Genomic DNA, 22,382 nt, shown 5'->3' on the forward strand with positions numbered 1-22,382 from the left:
AAAGGCCCATAGAAATAACTCACCTGAAGGTCACACAGTGAGTCTTTGATAGAGCCAGGATGGAGGCCAAGTCCCAGTCAGGTGCCATAACCACAAGGCTATCTTTTCTCCCCTGCTCTAGAGACTGAGGAGGAGGGGCTATGTGTCTCCAGTTATCATACTGAGATTCCTGTGACAGATATGGAAATTTCCTGCAATATCCTTAAATGGCCTTACTCTATTAAATTTATGTATTATCATGGGCCAGGGTTGTATGTAACTTCTCATACAGATATAACAGATATAAGACCTGGGAGTTCAAAGCACTACACTGAAAATGTGTCAGACAAGTATGGACTTTTAGAACAATACATGTTAAGTAGATTTCCTGGGGAAGTCCTACGGAGAAGTTAATGCAAATTCCCCAACTCCACTTATGCAAATACCCAGCCTTTTGAAGCTATGCCATGAGGAAAAAGTCATTGTCTCCGGATTACTTGTTACAGAAGGCCAGGATCAAAGGCCCAAGCTGTATAAAGAAATGGCTGATGTGCCATTTGTTCTGGTTCTGGATCTAAGAGGTATATGAACTTGTAACCATAGGGAAAACCCAGCTGTGAGTTTGAACCTACCCAACCCTGAGGTTGGAGTTAGGGATGACCTCTGGTTAGCTAGCATGCATGTAGGAATTCTTATAGTTTTTTATAGGTTTTCTCTGTAGTGCTTTCACCTTAAGAATAAATGTGCTTGCCTAGAGGAGCTGTGTGGTAACATAACTGAGGGCAACACACCAATCTTAGCCCTCAGGGAGAAGCAAAGCACAGACGCTGGGATTTTCAGACAATATGGCTTACTGCGGATATCACAGTGTAATATAAGGAGCAGAGTTGCGCAGCCTTAAAATTCCAAGAGAGAGTCAGACACAGGTCTCCAACCAAAAGAGATGATGGCCGGGAGCTGGAAGCCTAAATTAGGAACCACAGAGTGGGAATATAGGTGTAGTTACCCTGAAACTGTGACCCCTTTCTAAAATGAGGCCTATCGTCTATGAAATGCTACAAACTGAACAGGGGACGCTTTTTTATACCATCCCTTTGGTTGCAGAGTCAGATTGTGATCTTTCACTCCAGTTAGTTCTGCCTTCTCCCGAAAGCCAGGATCCAAAGCTGGGCTGCTGGAGCATGGTAATTCATTGGAGAGATTCCTTTTGTAGAGGAACATCTCCTGGAGTCACAACAAACCCTCACTCAGAGTGTAGTGCTCTAGATAGCCACCTAAGTAGTCTAGACCTAAACCACCCCTTTTTATTCACAATCTTTGGGGTAGCTTTTCTTGCCCAGAAACCCCAGGCGGTGAGCACCAAAAGACAGTAGAAAATCTCTGTAAGAAAAACTTAACCATTGAGAACCAACACCTGGAAACTCATTGCCTTAACGATCTGGCAGATGTAACAGCTACTCCAGAAACTGAGGGGGAGAGGAGAACACCGGCAACTGGAAGTGGTTGTGGAATGAGGGGATCAGATAGAAGAGGGAGGAGGTGAGTGTTGAAGGAGGAGAGATCAGATCTCGTGCTGGCTGAGGGGGAGAGCAATCTAAAAGCCAAGATGCTGGAAATAAGCAGAGTGCAGTGACATCTTGTAATCATTCCACCCACAGGAGCAACCTGAGAGTGGGGAGTGTTGTGGGGTTTCATTACAGCTCACTGTGGCATGAGAAAAGATTAAAGCCTTTCACATGTGCATAAATTACATCCAGGGCTGTATTGATCGGAATCCACTTGGGGACATTTTAACCTTTGATTCTTTCTCTCTCACAGAGCTGTGCACCTGTCAGTTCCCATCTCTTTGTCTGGCACAGCTGCACATTTCCTTACATGAACCAGTGGGGGTGCCTGAATAAGAGGACTTACATCAGCTTCAGTGTGACATGTCTTACCGAGTGCGCAGGTGCCGCCAGGGAAGCTGTGATCCTCACACAAGCCCAGGTATGGAGAGACCACCTGTTTGACCAGCTCTTCCAGCAGTACGTAGCCCTTGCTGGGGCCTGTAGGTTCATGGACACCCTGCAATTCAAGCATCAAAGCAAATGTGTCATCACACAACTACACAGCTTCCAGTCACATATTCTGGGAGCCAGAATGTCTGGGGTCTACTTCCAGTTCTAAAGGAGTAGAAACATGGGGATATTTATGGCAGAATTATACCACTGAAGTTATACCAGTATAACTCCACATGTAAACATCTTATTCTGGAACAAGAGTGCCTTTATTACACTTAGCAACATAATCTAAACCAGAAAAAGGCACTCTTCATGTGTGGACACACTTATTCTGCAAGAAGAATGCCTTTTCTGGTTTAGCTTATGTTGCAAAGCATCATAAAGACCCTAGTCTTCCACTGTATCAGTATAACTGTACTAATATAATTATACTGGTAAAGTTCTGCCAGTAAATTTCCCTATAAAGATAAGTCCCTACATTGACTTGGGCAAATCACTGCCCCTCCCTGAACAGGAACTGTGAGTCACCACCCCTCTCTTCTCCTTCTTTTACCTGTAAAGCTAACCTGTCTAACCCAGGTGTTTGATGCTAGAAACTCATTATAGATTTCTATAGTTTTCTTGCAAAGACTAGCTAAGAATTTCTCCTTTTAGTGATAAATTCCTCACTCTGGCAATTGCCCCTCTACACTCTCAACGTTCTTTTCCTAAAATCTTTAAAAGAGAAATTCAACCTTCACTCGGATGGCTCCTGTTACACCACTTGGGTTACAATAATTATGGTTGGAAAACTAAAAGTTCTTAGGTAAACACAAGCTTAGCCACTTTCCACACTGATTGTGCTTCAGAAACTTTAATTGCTCTTGGTTTTTCTCTCTCTCTTCCTTTTAAAGGGGGGAAAAAAACCATGGAAACTGTATGGAAATAAAACCCAGAGGAGCCTACATAAAGGTCTGGAATCTGGATATTTTCCATGGTTTCCACATCAGGCTGTATAGGATGACACAGCTGGTGCACTTGGATGCACATATCATATGTGGAAGATTCTGTTCCTGTTCCCTTGAGGTTTGGATGGGTAGGCTGGTTCCCTTAGAACATTTGTGTTGCTTGAGAGGGGCCCTTGGAAGATCTATAGCCCAATGCCTGCTGCCAAGAGTACTCCTCCCATCAATGCTCTTCCCCTCACAGGCAAAGCTGGACCCCAGCTCAACCCCCTCCCTAGCTGAGAAAGCCTGTATTAGAAGTGAATGGCCAGTGCTCATCAGATTCCATTGTCTCTTGTGAGTGAGAGAGAGCACTTCCCTGTCAGTGTAAAGCTGTTGAACTAGAAGAACTCGTATATGGGGGTCGCAACTATGAGAACTGTAATCAGAAGTGAAAGGCATTTGGAGATGCTCTAAGATCCGTGTGTAAGTGAAGCAAGAGCACTGGGACTTCTCAGTCACCAAGGGAAAAGCCCCAAGACCCCAGAGTTTGGTTCATTTCTTTCCCACTGGGACAGCTTGACCCCCTTCGACCCGTTTGCTCAGGAAACTCAAGCCACAATGCTTGATGTTCAGTTTAGTTCATTTTCATGTCCAGCTCCCCACATGAACACACACAACTCTTTCCCCAGCCTCATCGTGCCAACTGGTTTTCCTCTTTCCAGGGGCAATATGAATTGGTAGCTGTGAGATGTGTATGCATGGGTGAGAGACAGATAGAAGGAGAAAAAAGAAAGGAAATTCCCTACCTGTAGAACCAGCAGCATCTGGACAATGGAAGCTGGGAGCTTTGTTTGGACTAGAGGAAGAATCTCTTCCAACTTCACCTTTAATAAGACCAAGTCTCTGAAGCCGAGCAGGGCAATCTGGCGGATAGTCAATTCCTGACCCTGAAAAAATACAGTTTGGAAATGTGTGTGTGCATAATGCGCGCGCACACACACTCACGTGCACACACACACACCCAAAGCCTGTCTTGCAAATTATTGTTGTGTGTGCTGTTATGGTAGAGCACCCATCAGCTGCTCAGCCTCATGATTCCTTGTACTGTTGAGCAGCCTATCTAGAGAGCACCTTTCCTGCCCCATTTCTAATCTATGAGTGACAAACCCCTGAAGCCCATGACTGGTGACAGTCATGCAAAAAATAAGCCATGATCTCAGCAGAAAATGACACTTATTCACAAAAACCAAACCACTGTTTTGGTTGTTATTAGGATTAGCAGTCTGAAACCCAGGACTGGTACAGCCACTGTTGTGTTGCTGGTCAGACTTCAGGCGCATTGGCTATGCTGGGAGGGGATGAATTTGTATAGCATGCACCTGAACTATGACTGCTTCTAGTCTGTGTCAGACCCCATACTGAACACCAACATTTAGCGTTGGAAATTGCAAATGAAAATACAATTTAATTAATTATTAGGTTTACTATTCACTTTGGGCCAGAGCCAACCCCTGTCCCATTCTTTCCACTGAAGGCAAGGGAAGCAACAGTTTTGGCTTTCCAATGTGAGTAGGTTAAAAGAGGGTTTTGTTTTCATTTTCAACATTAATGATAGGGCACCTGTAAAGGTTTAACAGATGAAGATGTTGAAATATTTCACAGCATATTTAAACACAATTGAGCTCAGTCCAATATTCCAGCATCACAGTAACCCAGTGCTATGCCTAACACGCACAACACAGTCTACTATACCATTAAACCAGTGGTTCCCAAACTGGGGTTCGCGAACCCCTGGGGGTTCGCAAAGTGTTACAGGGGGTTCTCGGGAAAAAAATCCCTAATGGCGGACAGAACTGTCCCTAGGGACCCTGGGCAGCACGGGGTCAGCAGCACGGAGCCCCTGGACTTCCAAGAACTAAGCAGATCAAACCAAGTATCTCTATCACACTGAGGAGATTAAAACTTCAAGACTCCTTATAAGCAATGGAAAGGGAGGTGGATATTTTTTGGTGTTTTTAAAATTAAATAGGCAACTAGTGTTGTTTTTAAAATGATTATGAAGAACAAGTTTAAGCCTTTTTGTAACATGCGCTGTTTGCCTGGACTGCTCAAGACCTGAACACTTGTGTAGGAGGAACTCTTTGAATTGGCTTCTTAAATACCTTCATGCTATTTCACATCTGATACTCCTTGATGAAACATAGGAGCCTTGTCTTATAACAGGCTTATTCAAAATGATGCAAGATACGAAAGTGAGATCTTGGAAGAGTGTTGCCATTTTCATATGTAATATAAAATTTATCATTACAGTATTTTTATTTCCAAGATCACTGCTTTTATAATTTATACTCAGATAAAGGAGAAAATCCCTGGAAATACTCATTATTAGGAGGGGGTTTGCGAGACTTGACATTTTAGTGAAAGGGGTTCACAGGTTGTTAAAGTTTGGGAACCACTGCATTAAACCAATTGCAGCTAAGATTTCACTGCTCAAACTTTCTTCCCATCCCTCCCCAATGCTTTCCAGTGTGGAGTCTCTCCCCCTCTTTCTTGAGGGAATTAAACTCTGCCCCATATTCTGCTTTGGGATCCATAACACACACACAGTGAAGCAACGCCAGTTAACCATAAATTTAAAATAGGCTTAATATTGCAATTAACAGCTACATCAATGTGCAAATAACTTAAGACCTATAGCCAAGACTGACCTGGCCATTACATGAGTGTTTTGTTCTTCTAAGACATCAGAATGCTTGTTTGAGAATGCCAGGTGTAAAAAGGAGCTGCACAAAGCTGAGAAATGTATCTCAGCAATAACATGACACTCTTTTTCCATTTATTCCTATTGTCCAATTTAATCCAACTAATTTACTATCTCAGTTAAAAACAACATCCCATAGAAAACAGAAAGATTTGATCCCATTTTTCTTCCCAAGCCCAGCAGAGCAGTCACTCAGTAACTCAGTGAGAGCAATGTGACTTGTATAAACTATTTGCATGTAACTGGCAATTTAGGGGACTGGTTGTCTTAGGGTCATACCTAGGTCACAGGTTCAAACCTAGCTGAAGTTGTTAGTAATCAGAAGTCACTTCCATATGATGAAGGTTCGGAAGCTTATCATTGAAGGGCTCAGTTATTTTTCCGAGTGGACACTTGTCCCCATCACAAAAGCCACTACTATACCCTTAACAGCATTTGCAGTAAAAAAGTCACAGGCTGAATGAGTCCGAAGACTGACAGGACCCTCTCACCCAAAGACATAATTCCCCCAGAACAGTGCCACGTGTGGATCAATACAGTTCCTTTCTGCAGGGAGAGGAGGCTGTTCTTGTTATTAAGGCACTGGACTTCAGAGTCCAGTGATCTGGATTCAGTCCCCAGATCCACCACCAATTCCCTGTGTGATTGTGGCAAGTCACTTAGACACTCAAAAAGAACAGGAGTACTCGTGGCACCTTAAAGACTAACAAATTTATTTTAGCATGAGCTTTCGTGAGCTACAGCTCACTTCTTCGGATGCATAGAATGGAACACACATCCATTGCATCCGAAGAAGTGAGCTGTAGCTCACGAAAGCTCATGCTAAAATAAATTTGTTAGTCTTTAAGGTGCCACAAGTACTCCTGTTCTTTTTGCGGATAGAGACTAACACGGCTGCTACTCTGAAACCTGTCATTAGACACTCAGTTCTTCATCTGTAAAATGAGAATAATGCTTCCCTAACTCAAAAGGGAGTGGCAAGGATATGTTTATGTGATTCTCCAATACTACTGGGATGTATGCCTTAGGAAAATGTAAAAATAAATAAAATACAAAGGATCTCGATTTCCTTCATATCATTTACTTTAAAAATTCACAAAGTTATAGAGTAACTTTTGTTCAGTTTCTCATTATTGAGACACCATATAGCAGCAAAGAGATTTTCCCTGGAGCCATTAGTGGAAAAGGGTGTCACCACTGAGCCACATGGTATCACTTTTTCTGTAGCCAGGAGAGCTGCTAAAATACAAGGAGAGCAGAAGCAACTCCCAATAAAATGGAAAGAAAGATTCTTCTCCTCAAGGAATTTAGTACATTAAAAACCAGGTTTTGGCATCTCACCCTGCTAGATTAGGTCCCTCCATGTCTCCAGAGTATGTGCACACATGAACATGCGCACACACACACGCAGCACGAAAAGAGTAAAAAGACTTCTCAGTTGCACAATTTCACTTGTATCCCACCCCCACACATACCTTCTAGCATCTGCAGCAAGTACAGACAGGAGAGAGTAAAAACAAATATATTGGACAGTTAGCAATCATCTTTAGATAAGTTCTCTTGGCCACTTTTAGGAAATGCCAACTTTAATCATTAGGAAAGGGCAACCTTCAAATTTCAACTGCTGACTTTCAAGTGATAAAAGGAAAAATCGACTGTATCTAGAGTCTGGTTCTCCAGGAGCAGAGATAGGCCAAAAGGGAAGGCCTAACATTTCTAAGAATTTCATTCTACACAGATGATGTGGTTTTGGTGCCTTTTCAGACCCCTCCCTCCACTGCCTTCCTCATGACTGGCGAGAACCTATAAACGTGCTCATTTGTCAATAGCTCCTCAACAATTAGACTCATAGACTTTAAGGTCAGAAGGGACCATTATGATCATCTAGTCTGACCTCCTGCACAACGCAGGCCACAGAATCTCACCCACCCACTTCAATTAGGATTGCTGGTGCTGGAAATTCTGACCAAAACTATTATTATTTGTATTATCGTAGCACCTAGGAGCCCTAAGTCGTGAGCCAGGACCCCACATCGCTAAGCACTGTACAAAGAGAACAAAAAGACAGTCCCTGCCCCCAAAAGGTTTACAGTCTAAGCAAATTAAAGAAGTAAAATATAGGTTTAAAATCAAAACACCTTTAGGAATCCGACACTCGGCTGCTTAGCCTTGTAAACGGGACTTAGAGAGAAACCAGCGTGATGTCACTTTGCAGGTACTGTACATATATGGCCACTCATCACAAAAGCATCCGAGACCCCCGGGAGACATTTTCAAAGGCACAAATGACAGTCAGGTGCCTAACTTCAGATTAAAGTCAATGGGAGTTAGAAATCTTTCATATGCGCCTTTACAAATTTCTCCCCTGGACTAGATTCAGGATTTGCCCCAGTGTCAACCAGACATTGGAATAGCTGTGCCAGTGCTATCCTCTAATGCAGACAGGGCAAAGCCACTACTTGCAGTGATGGAGCTATAGCTACCACAGTGACTAAAGAACTAATGACAATAACTGGGACAAATCCTCAGTCTAGACAAGGCCCAAGTACAGTCCAGTTGTATCAGTGCTTAAGCACTGTTTAAACTCCGCCACAGACAGGCTCCTAACAGCCGGAGAACAGGACCAAACAGGATTCAAAACATTGCACTCTACCTTAGGTTACCTAGTTTATTACACTAGTTCCATTTACATAGTCCACTAGGACAAACTTCACTAGGAGCCCATGGTTTAAAGTTTTTAAAACCTGTTTAGCCAGCAGAGATGGAGCCTTAATTGCTGCAGGGAGAGAAGGGAAGCACCAAGGGACCATTAAGCAGGTACTGTAGTTGCATTCCCTCCCCATCTCCCAGACTATATTTTAATCAGGTTTACCTGGACGGGGTAGAATATCGCCTGGAGTGTGGGAAGGGTCTCTGTGAAGAAGTGATCCCAGATTTCAGACAGGATATCAATGCGATCCTCACCTAAAAGCACAGGAATTTGGAGGGAGAAAAACCCTTTAGCAATTAGGACACTACAGTCAGGTTCAAATGTCCCAGTGCTCTTTACCTTTCTAGGTGAGCATCACAAACCCACCTCATTTAGGACCTCCTACCCCAAAGCAGACAAGTCCTGGCAGCTTTAGCTGAGTTTTGCTCTGTATTTGTTCACAGCAAAGAAGTGGGGGGGGGGCATAAATCTATGATCAGAAACTGCTGAGTCCCTCCCAGCTCTAAGAACACAGTTCCACGTGAAATGTAAAACAGCCCAATTAAATTAAAAGGGTGATGCTGCTCCTTAGACAATAGGGTCTATCTCCACTGGCCAAGTATGTTGCAATTACAAAGCACCTAACAAACATTAAGCTGATATTCCAGTATGGTCTCACTGACCAGCCCAGGAAGAGCCCAGAGGCTGAAGTCAGGGAGCCAGTGCTGTACAGACACCTCTTTAACCAGCTACATTAACTCTGAGATTCTCCCTGCCCCAAACATAGATCTAGAAGTCACAGAACAAACCCACCCGCGGTAACAAGCCACAAAGCCAGAATGAGGAAAGCGTCTCTTCTACTGGAGAGAAGTTTTAAACTTGGCAACTCACAAGGTTCAACTGCTCCCATTGCATCCAGCCAGCCATAACAAAAGCCCCAACTGTCCCAAGTTTAGATATTTAAAATAAATGCAGTCTGAAAGTCATGCAACCCGTAACTCACATGGCAAGCACGTAACCTTCATCACAAGGTGATGTAGAAATGATCATGCAATGGGTACATTTGGTCATTTAGATGGAATATTTTTAATTAACTCACGAATAAACTCAATTCACAAAGCTTCTTGTGTTTCTAAAAAGTTAGGCTGAGATTTCCAAGCTGCCTAGTGGATTTGGACATCCAGTTTTCCATCCCCATGGCCAGTGGTTCTCAACCAGGGGTTTGGGTCCCACTGGGGTGCTGTGAGCAGGTTTCTGGGGGTCTGCCAAGTAGGGCTGGCATTACACCTGCTGGGGCTCAGGGCAGAAAGCGAAAGCCCCACCACCTAGGGCTGAAGCCCGGGGCTCGAAGTCCTGCCACCTGGGGCTGAAGCCAAAGCCTGAGCAACTTAGCTTCACAGGGCGCCCTGTGGCATGGGGCACCGGGAAATTGCCCTGCTTGCTACCCCCTAATGCTGGCCCCAAAACAACTGTTGTGGCACAGGTGGGCCATGGAGTTTTTATAGCATGCTGGTGGGGGGGGTGCACTCAGAAAGAAAAAGATTAAGAAACCCTGCCCTAGACAGCTTTGAAATCTCAGTCTTAAACTTGAGTGTAGCAGTTGTATCAGTTCCTCACAGAGGGACTTATATTTAATTGCGTCTCACAAGAGCATTATTTACCTGTACTGAAATGTTTTCCAAATGAAGGAAAATTCCAAAGACATAGGGCTGGTCCACACTAAGAAGCGGGGTCGAACTAGGGTACGCAAATTCAGCTACGTGAATAGCGTAGCTGAACTCGAAGCACCTCTAGTTCACACTACACCCGCCCAGACGCGCGCCGGAATCGTCCGCCACTGCTCCACCCGCCTCCCGCGCTTTTGTGGTGTGGTGACCGGAGTCGAACGAACTAGATGGAGTTCAGTTCGAATATATTCAGATTAGACGAGTCGTTCTCACTCTCGAAACTCGACCGCGCCGACCCGCTCCGCTCCTGTGTGTTTTCATGTTTACTACTGATTGTTTCCCCTAGCATGACTGTAGCACACCTTACTTGTGATATAAACCATCAGAAAGAGAACGTGCAACCATAGGGCCTGATTCTGCAAGCTTTACCTCCCAGGAGCAAAGGCCCCATTGACTTCAACGGATTACAGGATCAGGTCCTATGTCTGCTTTTTAATCCCAACTGCAAGAATTCACCAAAAAAATCATCCTTCCAACCATCCATGGAGCCATGCTTTATTCACACTGTCTGTAATGACAGGGGAGAGAGAAGTAGGACCCCGCTAAGCACTGAGGACAGGATGGAGATTAAAGATAATCTAGGTATGGCCCAACCTAACTGAATACTTTGTTTCAGTTTTCAATAAGGGTAATGAGGAGCATGGGGGCAGTGTCAGGGTGGCTAATGCGAACAAGGATATGAAAGTAGAAATTACCACATCTGAGGTGGAAGCCATTTTCAAACAGCTTAATAGGACCAAATTGGGGGACCCAGATAATCTCCATCCAAGAATATAAAAGGAACTGCACATGAAACTGCAAACCCAATAGCAAGAGTTTTTAATGAATCTGTAAACATGGGGGTAGTATCCTATGCCTGGAGAATTGCAAACATAGTATCTTTATTTAAGAAAGGGAAAGAAAGTGATCTGGAAAACTATGGGCCCGTTATTTTTACCTCAGTTGTATGGAAGGACTTAGAACAAATTTTGAAAGAGTAGATAAAGACATAGAGGTAAACAGTAATTGGGATGAAATACTAAATGTTTTTGCAAAAAGTAGATCATGCCACACCACCCTGATCTCCTTCTTTGAGAAGATAACAGATTTTCTAGATAAAGGAAATGCAGTAAAGATTTCAGTACAGTTCCACATGGGAAATTATTAAACTGAAGAAAATGGGGATTAAAATGAGAATCAAAAAGTGGGAAAAAACTGGTTTAAGGGGAGACTACAAGGTCATGATGAAAGGTGAACTATCAGGCTGGAGGGAGGTTACTAGTGGAGTTACTCAATGATCAGTCTTGGGACCAATCTTATTTAACATTTACATTAAATGACTTTGGCACAAAAAATAGAAATGTGCTAATAAAATCTGTGGATGACACAAAGTTGAGAGGTATTGCCAGTACAGAGGAGGACTGGATTATCATACAAGAAGATTTGGACAACCTTGAAAACTGAACTAATAGGAAAAGGATGAAATTTAATACTGTAATAGTGAACTTAGGGACTACCACAAGAATTTTTGCTATAAGCCGTGGATGTATCAGTTGAAAGCGAAAGAGGAGGAGAAAGCCCTGGGGGTATGAGCCACCAATGTGATGCAACCAGGAAAAAAAACCAATGTAATCCTAGGATGCATTAGGCCAGGTATTTCCAGTAGAGATAGAGAAGTGTTATTGCCATTATACAAGGTAGTAGTGAGACCCCACCTGAAATACCGTGTGCAGCTCTGGTCTCTCGTGTTCAAGAAAGATTAATTCAAACTGGAACAGGTTCAGAGAAGGGCTACTAGGGTGATCAGAGGAATGGAGAACTTGCTTAATGAGAGGAGACTTAAGGAGGTAGGCTTGTTTAGCCTAACAGAAAGGAGGCCAATGGAAGATATGATTGCTCTTTATAAATACATCTGAGGGAAACACCAGTGAGGGAGAGGAATTACTTAAGTTAAGGGCCAATGTTGGCACAAGAACAAAGGTATATAAACTGGCCATCAATAAGTTTTAGCTTGAAACTAGATGTAGGCCATGTCTACACTAGCAAACTTACAGCGGCACAGCTGTAGCGATGCAGCTGCACTGCTGTAAAATCACTCATGTAGCCGCTCTATGCCAACGGGAGAGAGCTCTCCCATCGACATAGCGCTGTGCACACACGCTCTTATGACGGCAAAACTTATGTCACTCAGGGCAACATGAGTTTTGCCTACATAAGTGGCAGTGTAGACATGACCACTTATGTAACTATCAGAAGAGTGAAATTTTGGATCAGCTTTCCAAGAGAAGTAGTGGGGGCAAAAAAACTAATTTTTTTCAAGTTTGATAAAAGGGATAGTATGATGAATTGCCTACAATGGCACGCGGGCCACCTGTGACTGCTATTAGCAAATATCTGCAATGGCCAGAGATGGGATGCAAGATGGGGAGGGTTCTGAGTTACTACAGAGAATTCTGTCCCAGGTGTCTCTCTGGTGGGTCTTGCCCACATGCTCAGGGTCTAATAGCCATATTTGGGGATGGGAAGGAATTTCATCCCAGGTCAGATTGGCAGACACCGGAGGTAGGACGGAGGAGTGAGGGGATGTTTGCCTCCCTGTCAGTATGGGGCACAGATCATTTGCAGGTTTGAATTAGAGTAAACAGTGGATTCTCTGTAACTTGAAGTCTTTAAATTAAGATTTGAGGACTTCAGTAACTCAGCCAAAAGTTTTGGGCCTAATACAGGATGGGTGGGTGAGGTTCTGTGGCCTGCGATGTGCAGGAGGTCAGACTAGATGATCATGATGGCCCTTTCTGACCTTAATGTCTCTGAGTGTGTGGTTAGGTTTTAGGATCCCCCTCCTACCTGTCTCGGGGCTGAGCTGTTGCAGTGTGTGGGAATGGAAATAAAAAGGAAAGATAATCTTTAGGATGGGGAAGTGGTGTATTTGTGCAAGAGATCATAAATCCTACAGAAATCTGAAGTGCTGCATTAAGAGAAGAAGTTCTGATTAAGACAAACATGCACTTAAAACGTTGCTGCTCTCTGCAGCATGGGCATTACTTCGACTCAGAGCTGGGAAGGGAGCTCCCTTTTTGGAAGTCAAAGCTAACTGGGAAGTGGGCACAAGTGGCTCTTGTTGCAGTGACCACAAGCCAGATTCTCTGGAACAAAGTGATAAATTTATGAAAGAACGGAGAAGAAAAAAAATCAGTGCTTGGAAATTCCATGAATCATCTGGCTCCTAACTGCATCACAGTGATCTTAGCTCCTGTAAGCACCGTGTTTACAATGCCACTTCAGACAAATGAAAGGGCAGCAGGAAGGCCCTTGTCTGTCTAGTTGGAACATCTTTCCCAAGCAATCAGCAGCCACATGCTGGCACCTTTGTTTCATTTTAACATGATGATGGATGACTCACAAACCCACTGCCAACAGGAGCTGTATGTTTTAATCTGCATCACAAATTGGGACAGTTTTACAAGGGATTTTTTGTCTGTTTGTTTTAGAGTTTTGTTAACTGGCCAGTGTTTGTTCTTTAGAAAGCTAAGGGGGTGGTAACAGCAAGACAGAGATCCCTGTTTAGGACACTGAGTGCAGCACACCCTTGGGGCTAGTCTACGCTAGCAGAGCTACAGCAGCACAGCTGTACCAATGCAGCTGTAGCTTGTCTGGTAGAGACGCCCTGTGCCAATGGGAAAGAGTTCTCCCCTCGACCGTGAGTAGCAATGCCGTCAGGAGAAGCTCTCCCGCCAACATAGTGCTGTCCACATTAGGTTGGTGTAACTTACATCGTTCTGGAGGTGGCTTATTCACATCCCTGAGCGACATGAGTTATACTGATACAAGTGGCCGTGTCTACAAGCCCTTAGATATAGTGTGCAGATTCCATTCCTCCCATATTCTCCTTTACAGGACTGCACCAAACAAGTGGGCAGTAAGTCAAATGGAAAGTGGCCCCTGTAAGGAGGAGGTTAGCAAACTCTGCGGCTCCTGCACACTGGGATTACTGACCTGCTCACTGGCAACACGTGGGTTGAGATATCAGCTTAAAAGAAAGCAGTGCTAAGGAATCTAGCAGTGTAGGAGTATGTGTCTTTACTGGCATTTAATGACCCAGAAAAAGCGGGTCAATGGGGAAGCTTGCTTGCTGATGATCAGAGGCTACAAAACTGGGTCAGCAAATGGCAATCTAGTTTTCAAGAGCCAGAGCTGCACAAGTCAATTAGGCAACCCTAATAAAAGTGACTTATCACCAAAGATCAACCATAACAGCCGCTGTCCCACTGTTCTCCCCCCACCAGACCTTCAGGTGCAACTGGAGCATGACACTGTGGGGCCAGCAGTTTGAATGGCCACTAGCTCTTCACATATGGAGAGTTTGAGTCCTAATGGGGTTTCATCCCCATCTTGGTGAAACACACACTCATTCTAGTACATTTGTTGAGGGCTTTCGACAGAACAAAGGTATGATATGATAGGATATATGATATGATATATGATTGATTATGATATATGTTATGATATGATAAGGTTATAGTCACAAGACTCATGAGTTCTGGCCTTTCTGCACAGTTTCAAACCATCTTAAGAAATAAGGCAAAAGCCTGTAGGGGCTTAACACTGTTTAAAAGCAGAGAAATAGGATTCACACCAAGGATTGGCACCATTTGGAAACTGGGTTTAAATTACACTGCAGAACCATGTGTGAGTCTTCCTGGCGAAGAGCGGGGCTGATGGAAAAGCCTCAGTCATGCTTCTTACTCAACAAGATCCAACATCCCTCAAGTAACATACAGGCTACAGTACAATGTAGTTCCCAGAGGGGTAGCATGGATATGTTAAACTAGTTCAGCTGCATGCTAGCTTGAACTGGGCTTAGCCAGTGATTGTGATCTCAGTTTCATAGAAGGGGCCTTAGAATTTCCAGTCGTGTGAATCATTTGGAGATGACGGGGTTATGACAGATGAATCTCAGCTGTCCAATCATCAGGACCCCTCCAGGACCCCATTCCAAAACAGTCTCTCTATACTTGCCTTCGCACAGCTTAACCTTCTCCTCTATAAACAGCAGGCCCTTCGCAAGCAGCTGGTTCTGCCAAGAGAGAAGAGAGAGACATGCATTTGCTTTTCCCAAGACTTAAAATAAATTTTGAAGACAGAGTTTTATTGCTGTTATTTGCTTGACATGCAGGTGTCTAAAGTTCAGTCAGTGCACTCCCAGCCCTAACACTAGACTTGGCACGTTAAGAATCTCACACATGGTATTAACCCCTACCTAACCTACAGCTATTTTTGAAGCACAACAGGTGCAGCAGATACATGGAGCATTTCACAAAACAACTGGACTTCCAGGTGAACTGAAGGATGAGCTTGTTTTAGGCCACAAGACTGGGAGTCAGGAGAATCAGGTAAGTCTCTTCCTGGGACTGCCACAGCCTTCCCATGTGCCCTTGGGAAAAGCCATTTAGGGCAGATTTATCCAAGTATTTAGGCACCTAAAAACACAGCTAGACACCTGAATTTACAAAGGTGCCTAATCTTCTTAGGCACTTCTGTAAATCCCAGTAAGCACCTAGTTGCATCTTTAGGTGCCTAAATGCTTTTGTAAATCCAGCCTTAGACTGTCTGTGGCTCAGTTTCCACATCTGTAAAAAGGGTTAACCCTTACCGATCTGCTAGCACTGTTGTGGGAAGAAAATCAATTATTGGGAAATGATTTCATATTCTCATCTCAGAAAGGTTGGGCCCTACCACAGGCATTGCATCAATAGAGAATGTGCCTCATGCTCATGGGAAATGCTGTACACAATATTCTGTAACACAGAAGCATCCTTTAGGCCAGCAGGAGTCACAGGCCTCCATAACACATAGCCATCCCTACGCTGCCACTTTAGATGCCTGAAAAACTGTTGCATCCAGGATGTTGGCAGACCAGGTGCCAGCTCATGCCAAGGTCCCAAGTCCTCAACTGAACACTGACCAATACATAGCTGGAAGCCAGTCTGACTCACCTATGTGTTAGTATTGTTAAAACAGGTATTAGATTTATAAAACTGTGTTTAACATTTAGACTTCATGAAATGCATGTAGGTTGCTCTATGCATTCATCTCACTTATAATATCTGTATCCCATGTTGCAGAGAGTAATATTTAAGTGTTTGCACTGTAACTGTAAATAAACAGTCAGAACAGAAGCATTACCAAGGGCTTGGCTACACTTACAAATTTGCAGCGCTGCAGCAAGGTGTGAAAACACACCCTCTCCAGCGCTGCAAATTGCGGCGCTGCAAAGCGCCAGTGTGGTCAAAGCCCCAGCGCTGGGAGCACAGCTCCCAGCGCTGTCCATTATTCCCCACAGGGAGGTGGAGTACGGACAGCGCTGGGAGAGCTCTCTCCCAGCGCTGGCGCTTTGACTAAACTTAGCGCTTCAAAGCGCTGCCGCGGCAGCGCTACCGCGGCAGCGCTTTGAAGTGCTAAGTGTAGCCACAGCACAAGTGTGAAATACTAGTTTGCCGCAAGAGGTGTTAGCTCCTGCCCACAAAGGAAGGCCCACAGACACCAGACAAACCATTGTGGATCATCAGAGGACAAAAGACTTTGTTTATTGTCCCCACACACATACACCCAGGAAAAGGAAAAGTGCATGAGGACTCATCCCATCAGCTTGCACTCTGCTGCTTGGACTCTGAGGAACCAGGATTACTAAACACAAGCAAAGGATTGCCAGTGCTTGGCCTGACTAGCTGTAAAGGACATACAGAGCTTGCTCATTATAGAAGCTTCTATCATCTTTTGAAATCCAAGACTAAGGGTTCGTCTACACTACCTGCTGGATCAGCGGGTAGCAATCGATCTATCGGGGATCGATTTATTGCGTGTAGTGTAGATGCGATAAATCAATCCCCGATCGCTCTCCCGTTGACTGCTGAACTCCAGCTCGGAGAGAGGCGGAAGCAAAGTCGACGGGGGAGCAGTGGCCGTTGATCCCATGCCGCGAGGCCGCGAAGTAAGTGATTCTAAGTCGATCTAAGATACGTCGACTTCAGCTATGCTATTCTCGTAGCTGAAGTTGCACATCTTAGATTGATCCCCCCAGTGTAGACCAGGCCAAACTCGCGCGTGTGTGTGTATATATGTTTATCTTCTTTAACCTTGTAAATAACTATTTTATTTTTCTTAGCTAACAAATCTTTAGTTAGTTTATTATAGGACTGGCTACCAGTGTTGTCTTTGGTATAAAATCTAAAGTACAATTGACCTGGGGTAAGTGACAGGTCCTTTGGGACTCGGAGCAACCTGAATATTAGTGTGATTGTTGGTGTAAGAGACCATCTATCTGCATGCATGCCCTAGACTTAAGAATTTATCCATGTAGCTGTGTGTGTGTGGGAGTTAAATCTGACCCCTCAATGTTGCCAAGGTCAACAAGACCCCAAAGTTCTCAGCTAGGCAAATCAGTCATTCTCCTTCTGCCCTGGAATCTTATGCAATTAAAGCTTAGCACTTACATGTTACGTTGATAGGTGCCCTAGAAATATCTGAGATTAAAAAGCAACCTTCTTCCCTTGGCATCTTTACTTTAGTCTGAAATTTTGGCAAAGAGCCTTTAAGAAAGAGAACAGCTCCAGTAACTTGATTTGAGGCCATCCCATATGCAACTCACCCACTAGAAAGTTCCCCAAATACACAGAAAGGGCCAAAATCTGCCTTCAAGTCAATGATGTTGCATGGAAGGCAAGTCAAGACAGAACTTCTTTCAAGGAATATACATATGATGGAGCCAGAGATGGTTAAGACATTTGGACTGGACAGCATGTATGGGAGCTGCAATGTGGATGGAGTGCTGGCTATTGCTGGCTTTCTAAAACCATGTTATCTGACCCTGTTCAAAGCAGGTCTAATTATTCCAGTACTTTACCAAAGTTGCCAACAATGGGGAAATTGGTGGCACAGAAAGGGCCAAGGATGTCATCAGAGATCAGAAATTCAAGCTGTCAAACTGGAAGCCATTCTCACAATGCCAAGAGCAGCTATTCTGCAATCATAGGCTTGCCAGCACATTGCTTTTTCCTGTTGGCATCCACAAGCTTTTAACTAAGGTTAACAAGAATCATTTGTGCCTCATTTGCAAGCAGATTAAGAAATTCAACTGTATAGGCCCTTAGGGCTCCATTCCCCACATACTAGCCCCTGCATGCAGGCAATTTCACATCCCTGGAACAAACAAGCAGAGCTACCCAGATCAGTGTGGATGCAATGGTGCTAGGAGACTAGATAACAGCACTTTAGTCCACAGAAACAATTTATGGTTTGGGCATACATCATAGATGGTACTGTGTTTCTGCATCGTGCTACAGCCCTGCAAAGGTCAAAGGTTTTTGCATGATTTAGAAATGCAATTACAATATGCTTTTTAGTAGGGTCACATAACACAGTGCTTTGAATGCCAGCAGCAGATGTCACCCCATCCATGCTACAGCTCCAAAGGTGCTAGGATTAGTCAAGCATTTTCCACTCAAACTTTTTTCCAGTGGATAATTTGGGGTTTGTGAGAACAGCTCTACACTTAAACCACTTCAGTGAAGACGTTATTATGCCAACAGGAAATCCTCTCCCATCAGCATAGTTAATTCACCTCCGTGAGAGACAGCAGCTATGTCGAGAGAGAGAAGCCCACCAGTCGAAATAGCAGTGTCTGTACTGGGGGCTAGGTCAGTATAAGTGTGTCGCTCAGGGATGTGGATTTTTCAATCCCCTGAGCGATGTCGTTATACTAATGTATGTTTGTACTGTAGGCCTGGCCTGACTAAACTAAGGTTTTTGCAAACAGGGTCTGCTTTTTATGAAAAATTTCAACTTTCTGATTTGGGTTTTTGACAAAACGTCAAACATTTCTGCAGAAAATCCCACCCCCTATTTTCCAACATGCTCTATAGCGGAGACTAACCTTGTGCCCACAAAGCTTCAGGCTTCCTATGCTGCAAATACTGGTGGAACTTTAATTGTCTCAAAGTTTCCCGAGGGTGAAGACAAGTCCTTTGAGAGACACATTCACTTTTCTGGGTACATCCCTACAGATTTTGGGTGCCGGGGTAGCCATGGTGGGCCCAGGATCTGAGAGAGACAAGGTGGGTGAGGTAATAGCTTTTATTGTACCAACTTCTGTTGGTGAGAGAGAGAGAGAGACAAAGCTTTCGAGTCACACAGAGCAAGGGGCACTGGAACAGGGGGGCCACAGGGCCATGGACACATCACTTTTTACCGACCACAAGGGTGAGCAACGGGGGGGGGGGGAGGGGAACGAACAGGGGCAGGGTTTTGGGGAGAAGTGACGGTATGAGGATGGGGTCTCAGGGGAAGGGGCGGCAAAGGGGCAGGGCTTCAGGGGGAAGGGGCAGCAAGAGGGGGGCAGGGCCACAGTTCAGGCACTGGTGCCCCCACACTCCCCTGCTTTTAGGGAGCTTCCATCGGTCCTGCACCGAGCTCTTCTATGGGTCTGAGAGTATCACAGCTAAATACAAGATTGAACAGATAGTTAAGCATAGGTAGTTAGTGCATATTCTAAGAGACAACTCAAGGTGAAGTGACACCGAAGTTGGTCCAATAAAAGATATTACCTCACCCACCTCATCTCGCTACAGATTTTGGATTCATTTAGCAGAACAGGTTTTTCTGTTGACTAATCCAGGAGCTGCTTTGCTTTACTGCCAAAAGACACCAAGATTGGAAACAGATTGAATTTAAGCTTCCTCCTCCCAAAATCAAGCACTCAGCCAGATACATTTGCATTTTAAAAAAATCCAACGGTGTAGTTTGCTGAGGAACGAATACACTCTAACAAACACAGAATGAAGCAAAGGTTTGCACCAGACCTTATCTAGATTACAGGTCTCATTACTGCTTTATCCCTGGTTGCTATAGGCAACATAAAGGGATATAGCCTAGGGAAAAACAATCTGATACAGTTACAAGCAGGAGCAGATAAAGCCTCACACACCAAGCAAGCTTGAAGGACACATGTCTATATGAAAGGGAACTATGCTGCCCACCCACCTTCTTCCCACTTGCTATTACAGAAGAATTGTATGCTTGGGTAAGAGATTATTCCCCTTCTGAATCAACTTTCTCCTGGATCCCATAGTGAAATTTTAACCTTACAGTCAGGGCATCACAAGTTGCTGTAGATCATAGAATCATAGAATCTCAGGGTTAGAAGGGACCTCAGGAGGTCATCTAGTCCAACCCCCTGCTCAAAGCAGGACCAAACCCAGGTCTAGTGATGGGTGCCACAAACATTGTATTACTACTTCACTGTGGGAAGAGGAGATGGACTGAGAAGGAACAAGACACTGGATTAACTCCCAAACAGTTGGCAAACATGGCCCAAGTAAGTTTGGGAAGGTGTGTGTTTGATAGCAGATACCAACAAATGGATTTATGAAGTCTGATAGGATGAGAACTCCTATGTTTTTATAATGCATATAAAATCACAGTAACTCTGTTACAGGTCTATGGCTGGAAGGAGCATCTGAGAGGGCCAAGAATCCCAGCCAAGTCAACTCAGATCTTTCTCCTCAAGGAAGATGAGCACAGTACATTTTCCAGTGAGTGAGTTAGAGTGAGAGAGAGAGACAGAGACAGAGAGAGCGCATGCACATGATGGGGGCAGGTGTGCAGCAGGGAGGCTCTTTGGATAAAGCCTCAAACACTGAGTCCTGTCTGCTCTGTATGGACATTGTTGGACTAGAAAGTTCCCAAAGGGAGTCACATGCCCATCAGTAAAATGCAGTCACGTGGTGGGTGACAGCTTCTTTGTCCGAGTGACAAAGCACGGAAGTTTTTTTCTCCTGTAGGGGAACAAAGCAAACCTCTCCAATTGTATCTGGAGGGTGAATTTTAAGTAGGCAGAATGCAATTACCTGAGCTGGAAATTGGCCAGGATGCTACAGTTAACACCCCAAATCTTATGAAAAGCATCAGGGGAATATTTAGCCATCACAAGCAGTTTCACATCTTGTCTGGAAGATGGATATGCCTGTGGCCACGTTCCTGAAGTTCAAAAGGGGGTGGAGGAATTCTCCAACTAACCAAAGAAAGCAATTAACATTCTTCAACATGCCTCTCTTCTTCTTTACAAAAGAAAATACACACACACACACACACACACACACAAAATCAGAAATGACTTCAGGATTCTTTTCCTTTCAAATTTCAGCACTAGAGATGTCCTATATTTCTAAAAAATATACTCACCAAGGACAAACAACTGTTCAAAATGAAAGGCTCATTTCCATATCAATTTAAAAAAATTGAGCCTGTTTCACTGAATTTTTTTTACATCATATTTCATAATTTCTTTAGCTCAATACAAGCGCCATCTCTGATCAATTTGCACAGGTCTTGCTTTGAACATGTAGCTCTGGCATCAAATTTTGCAAGGAAACAGACATCTGAGGGACAAATGTCACCTAAAATTGTGCTCCCATAATTTTTCAGAAAGCCATTTGCCAGTTCTGTACAGCTCCAGATTGTAGATACACATCTTCCCACTTGTAGGAGTTGCTTTAAAACCGTAATTGGGTCTTAGCTGCAGAGTTCAGCCCTGAAACTCTCCAAAATTTAGCTAGGTGAATGGATATGGGAGCTTATTTTGGCCCAATAGACAGAATAAGCCACAACATTCAGGAGCAGAAGAGATACCTGTGACATACCAGGGCACAATCCAGACTATGTGGGGCTGTGTCACCCCTGCCCTGCAACCTTGGGTGCCTTATAATGCCTTGCAGTAGAAGCTCCCACCTGGGCCCCTCACAAACAACCTTCCAGCATGTAAGCCACACCAGAGTGTCTGTGTGTAACTGCATTCTGGCAGCTGCATCCTGGCTCTCAGCAGCCTGGGTTATACTGCAGGGTGACCCCCTAATCCCAGATCTTCCCCCAGAAATGTATATCCTGTACTGCCCAGCCCTCTCCTGAACAGTACAAATATATTAACTCTGTTATTCCTTTAAGGGAATAATATGCCATCTTATTATTATAAACAGTGTGCCCAGACCTCCAGCTTCAACACACTGTATTAGATAAAAAGTAAAACAAGTTTATTAACTACAAAAAGAGAGAGATTTTAAGTGATTACAAGTAATGAGGCATAAAAGTAAGAAATAGGTGCAAGAAAAATAAAGGTAAAATGCTTACTAGTAACTACTTAAGAAACTATCTTAGCTGCAAAGCAAATTCTCACCACTTGCTTCCAGCAAGGTTACTGACCAAACTCTTTAGCGGACCAAAGTCCAATAGCTGTTTCCTTTGATCATCTCAGATGCACAGACTGATTTG

General features: G+C 44.1%; 1 protein-coding gene across 10 annotated transcripts in view; it reads right to left on the reverse strand.

Moving 5' to 3' along the window:
* Nucleotides 1-22,382, reverse strand: part of PRR5L (proline rich 5 like) — an 88,435-nt gene that overhangs the window by 13,635 nt on the left and 52,418 nt on the right. For all 10 annotated transcript variants that reach the window (XM_039538596.1, XM_039538597.1, XM_039538602.1 and 7 more), the window contains 4 exons: nt 15,081-15,138; nt 8,539-8,630; nt 3,712-3,852; nt 1,917-2,043 (listed from right to left, as the gene is read on the reverse strand). In XM_039538596.1, the coding sequence (XP_039394530.1) occupies nt 1,917-2,043; nt 3,712-3,852; nt 8,539-8,630; nt 15,081-15,138 (418 nt within the window). The remainder of the gene's footprint in view (nt 1-1,916; nt 2,044-3,711; nt 3,853-8,538; nt 8,631-15,080; nt 15,139-22,382) is intronic.

Source organism: Mauremys reevesii, linkage group 4 (assembly GCF_016161935.1).
Source record: "Mauremys reevesii isolate NIE-2019 linkage group 4, ASM1616193v1, whole genome shotgun sequence".
In the NCBI taxonomy this organism is placed as follows: Eukaryota; Metazoa; Chordata; order Testudines; family Geoemydidae; genus Mauremys; species Mauremys reevesii.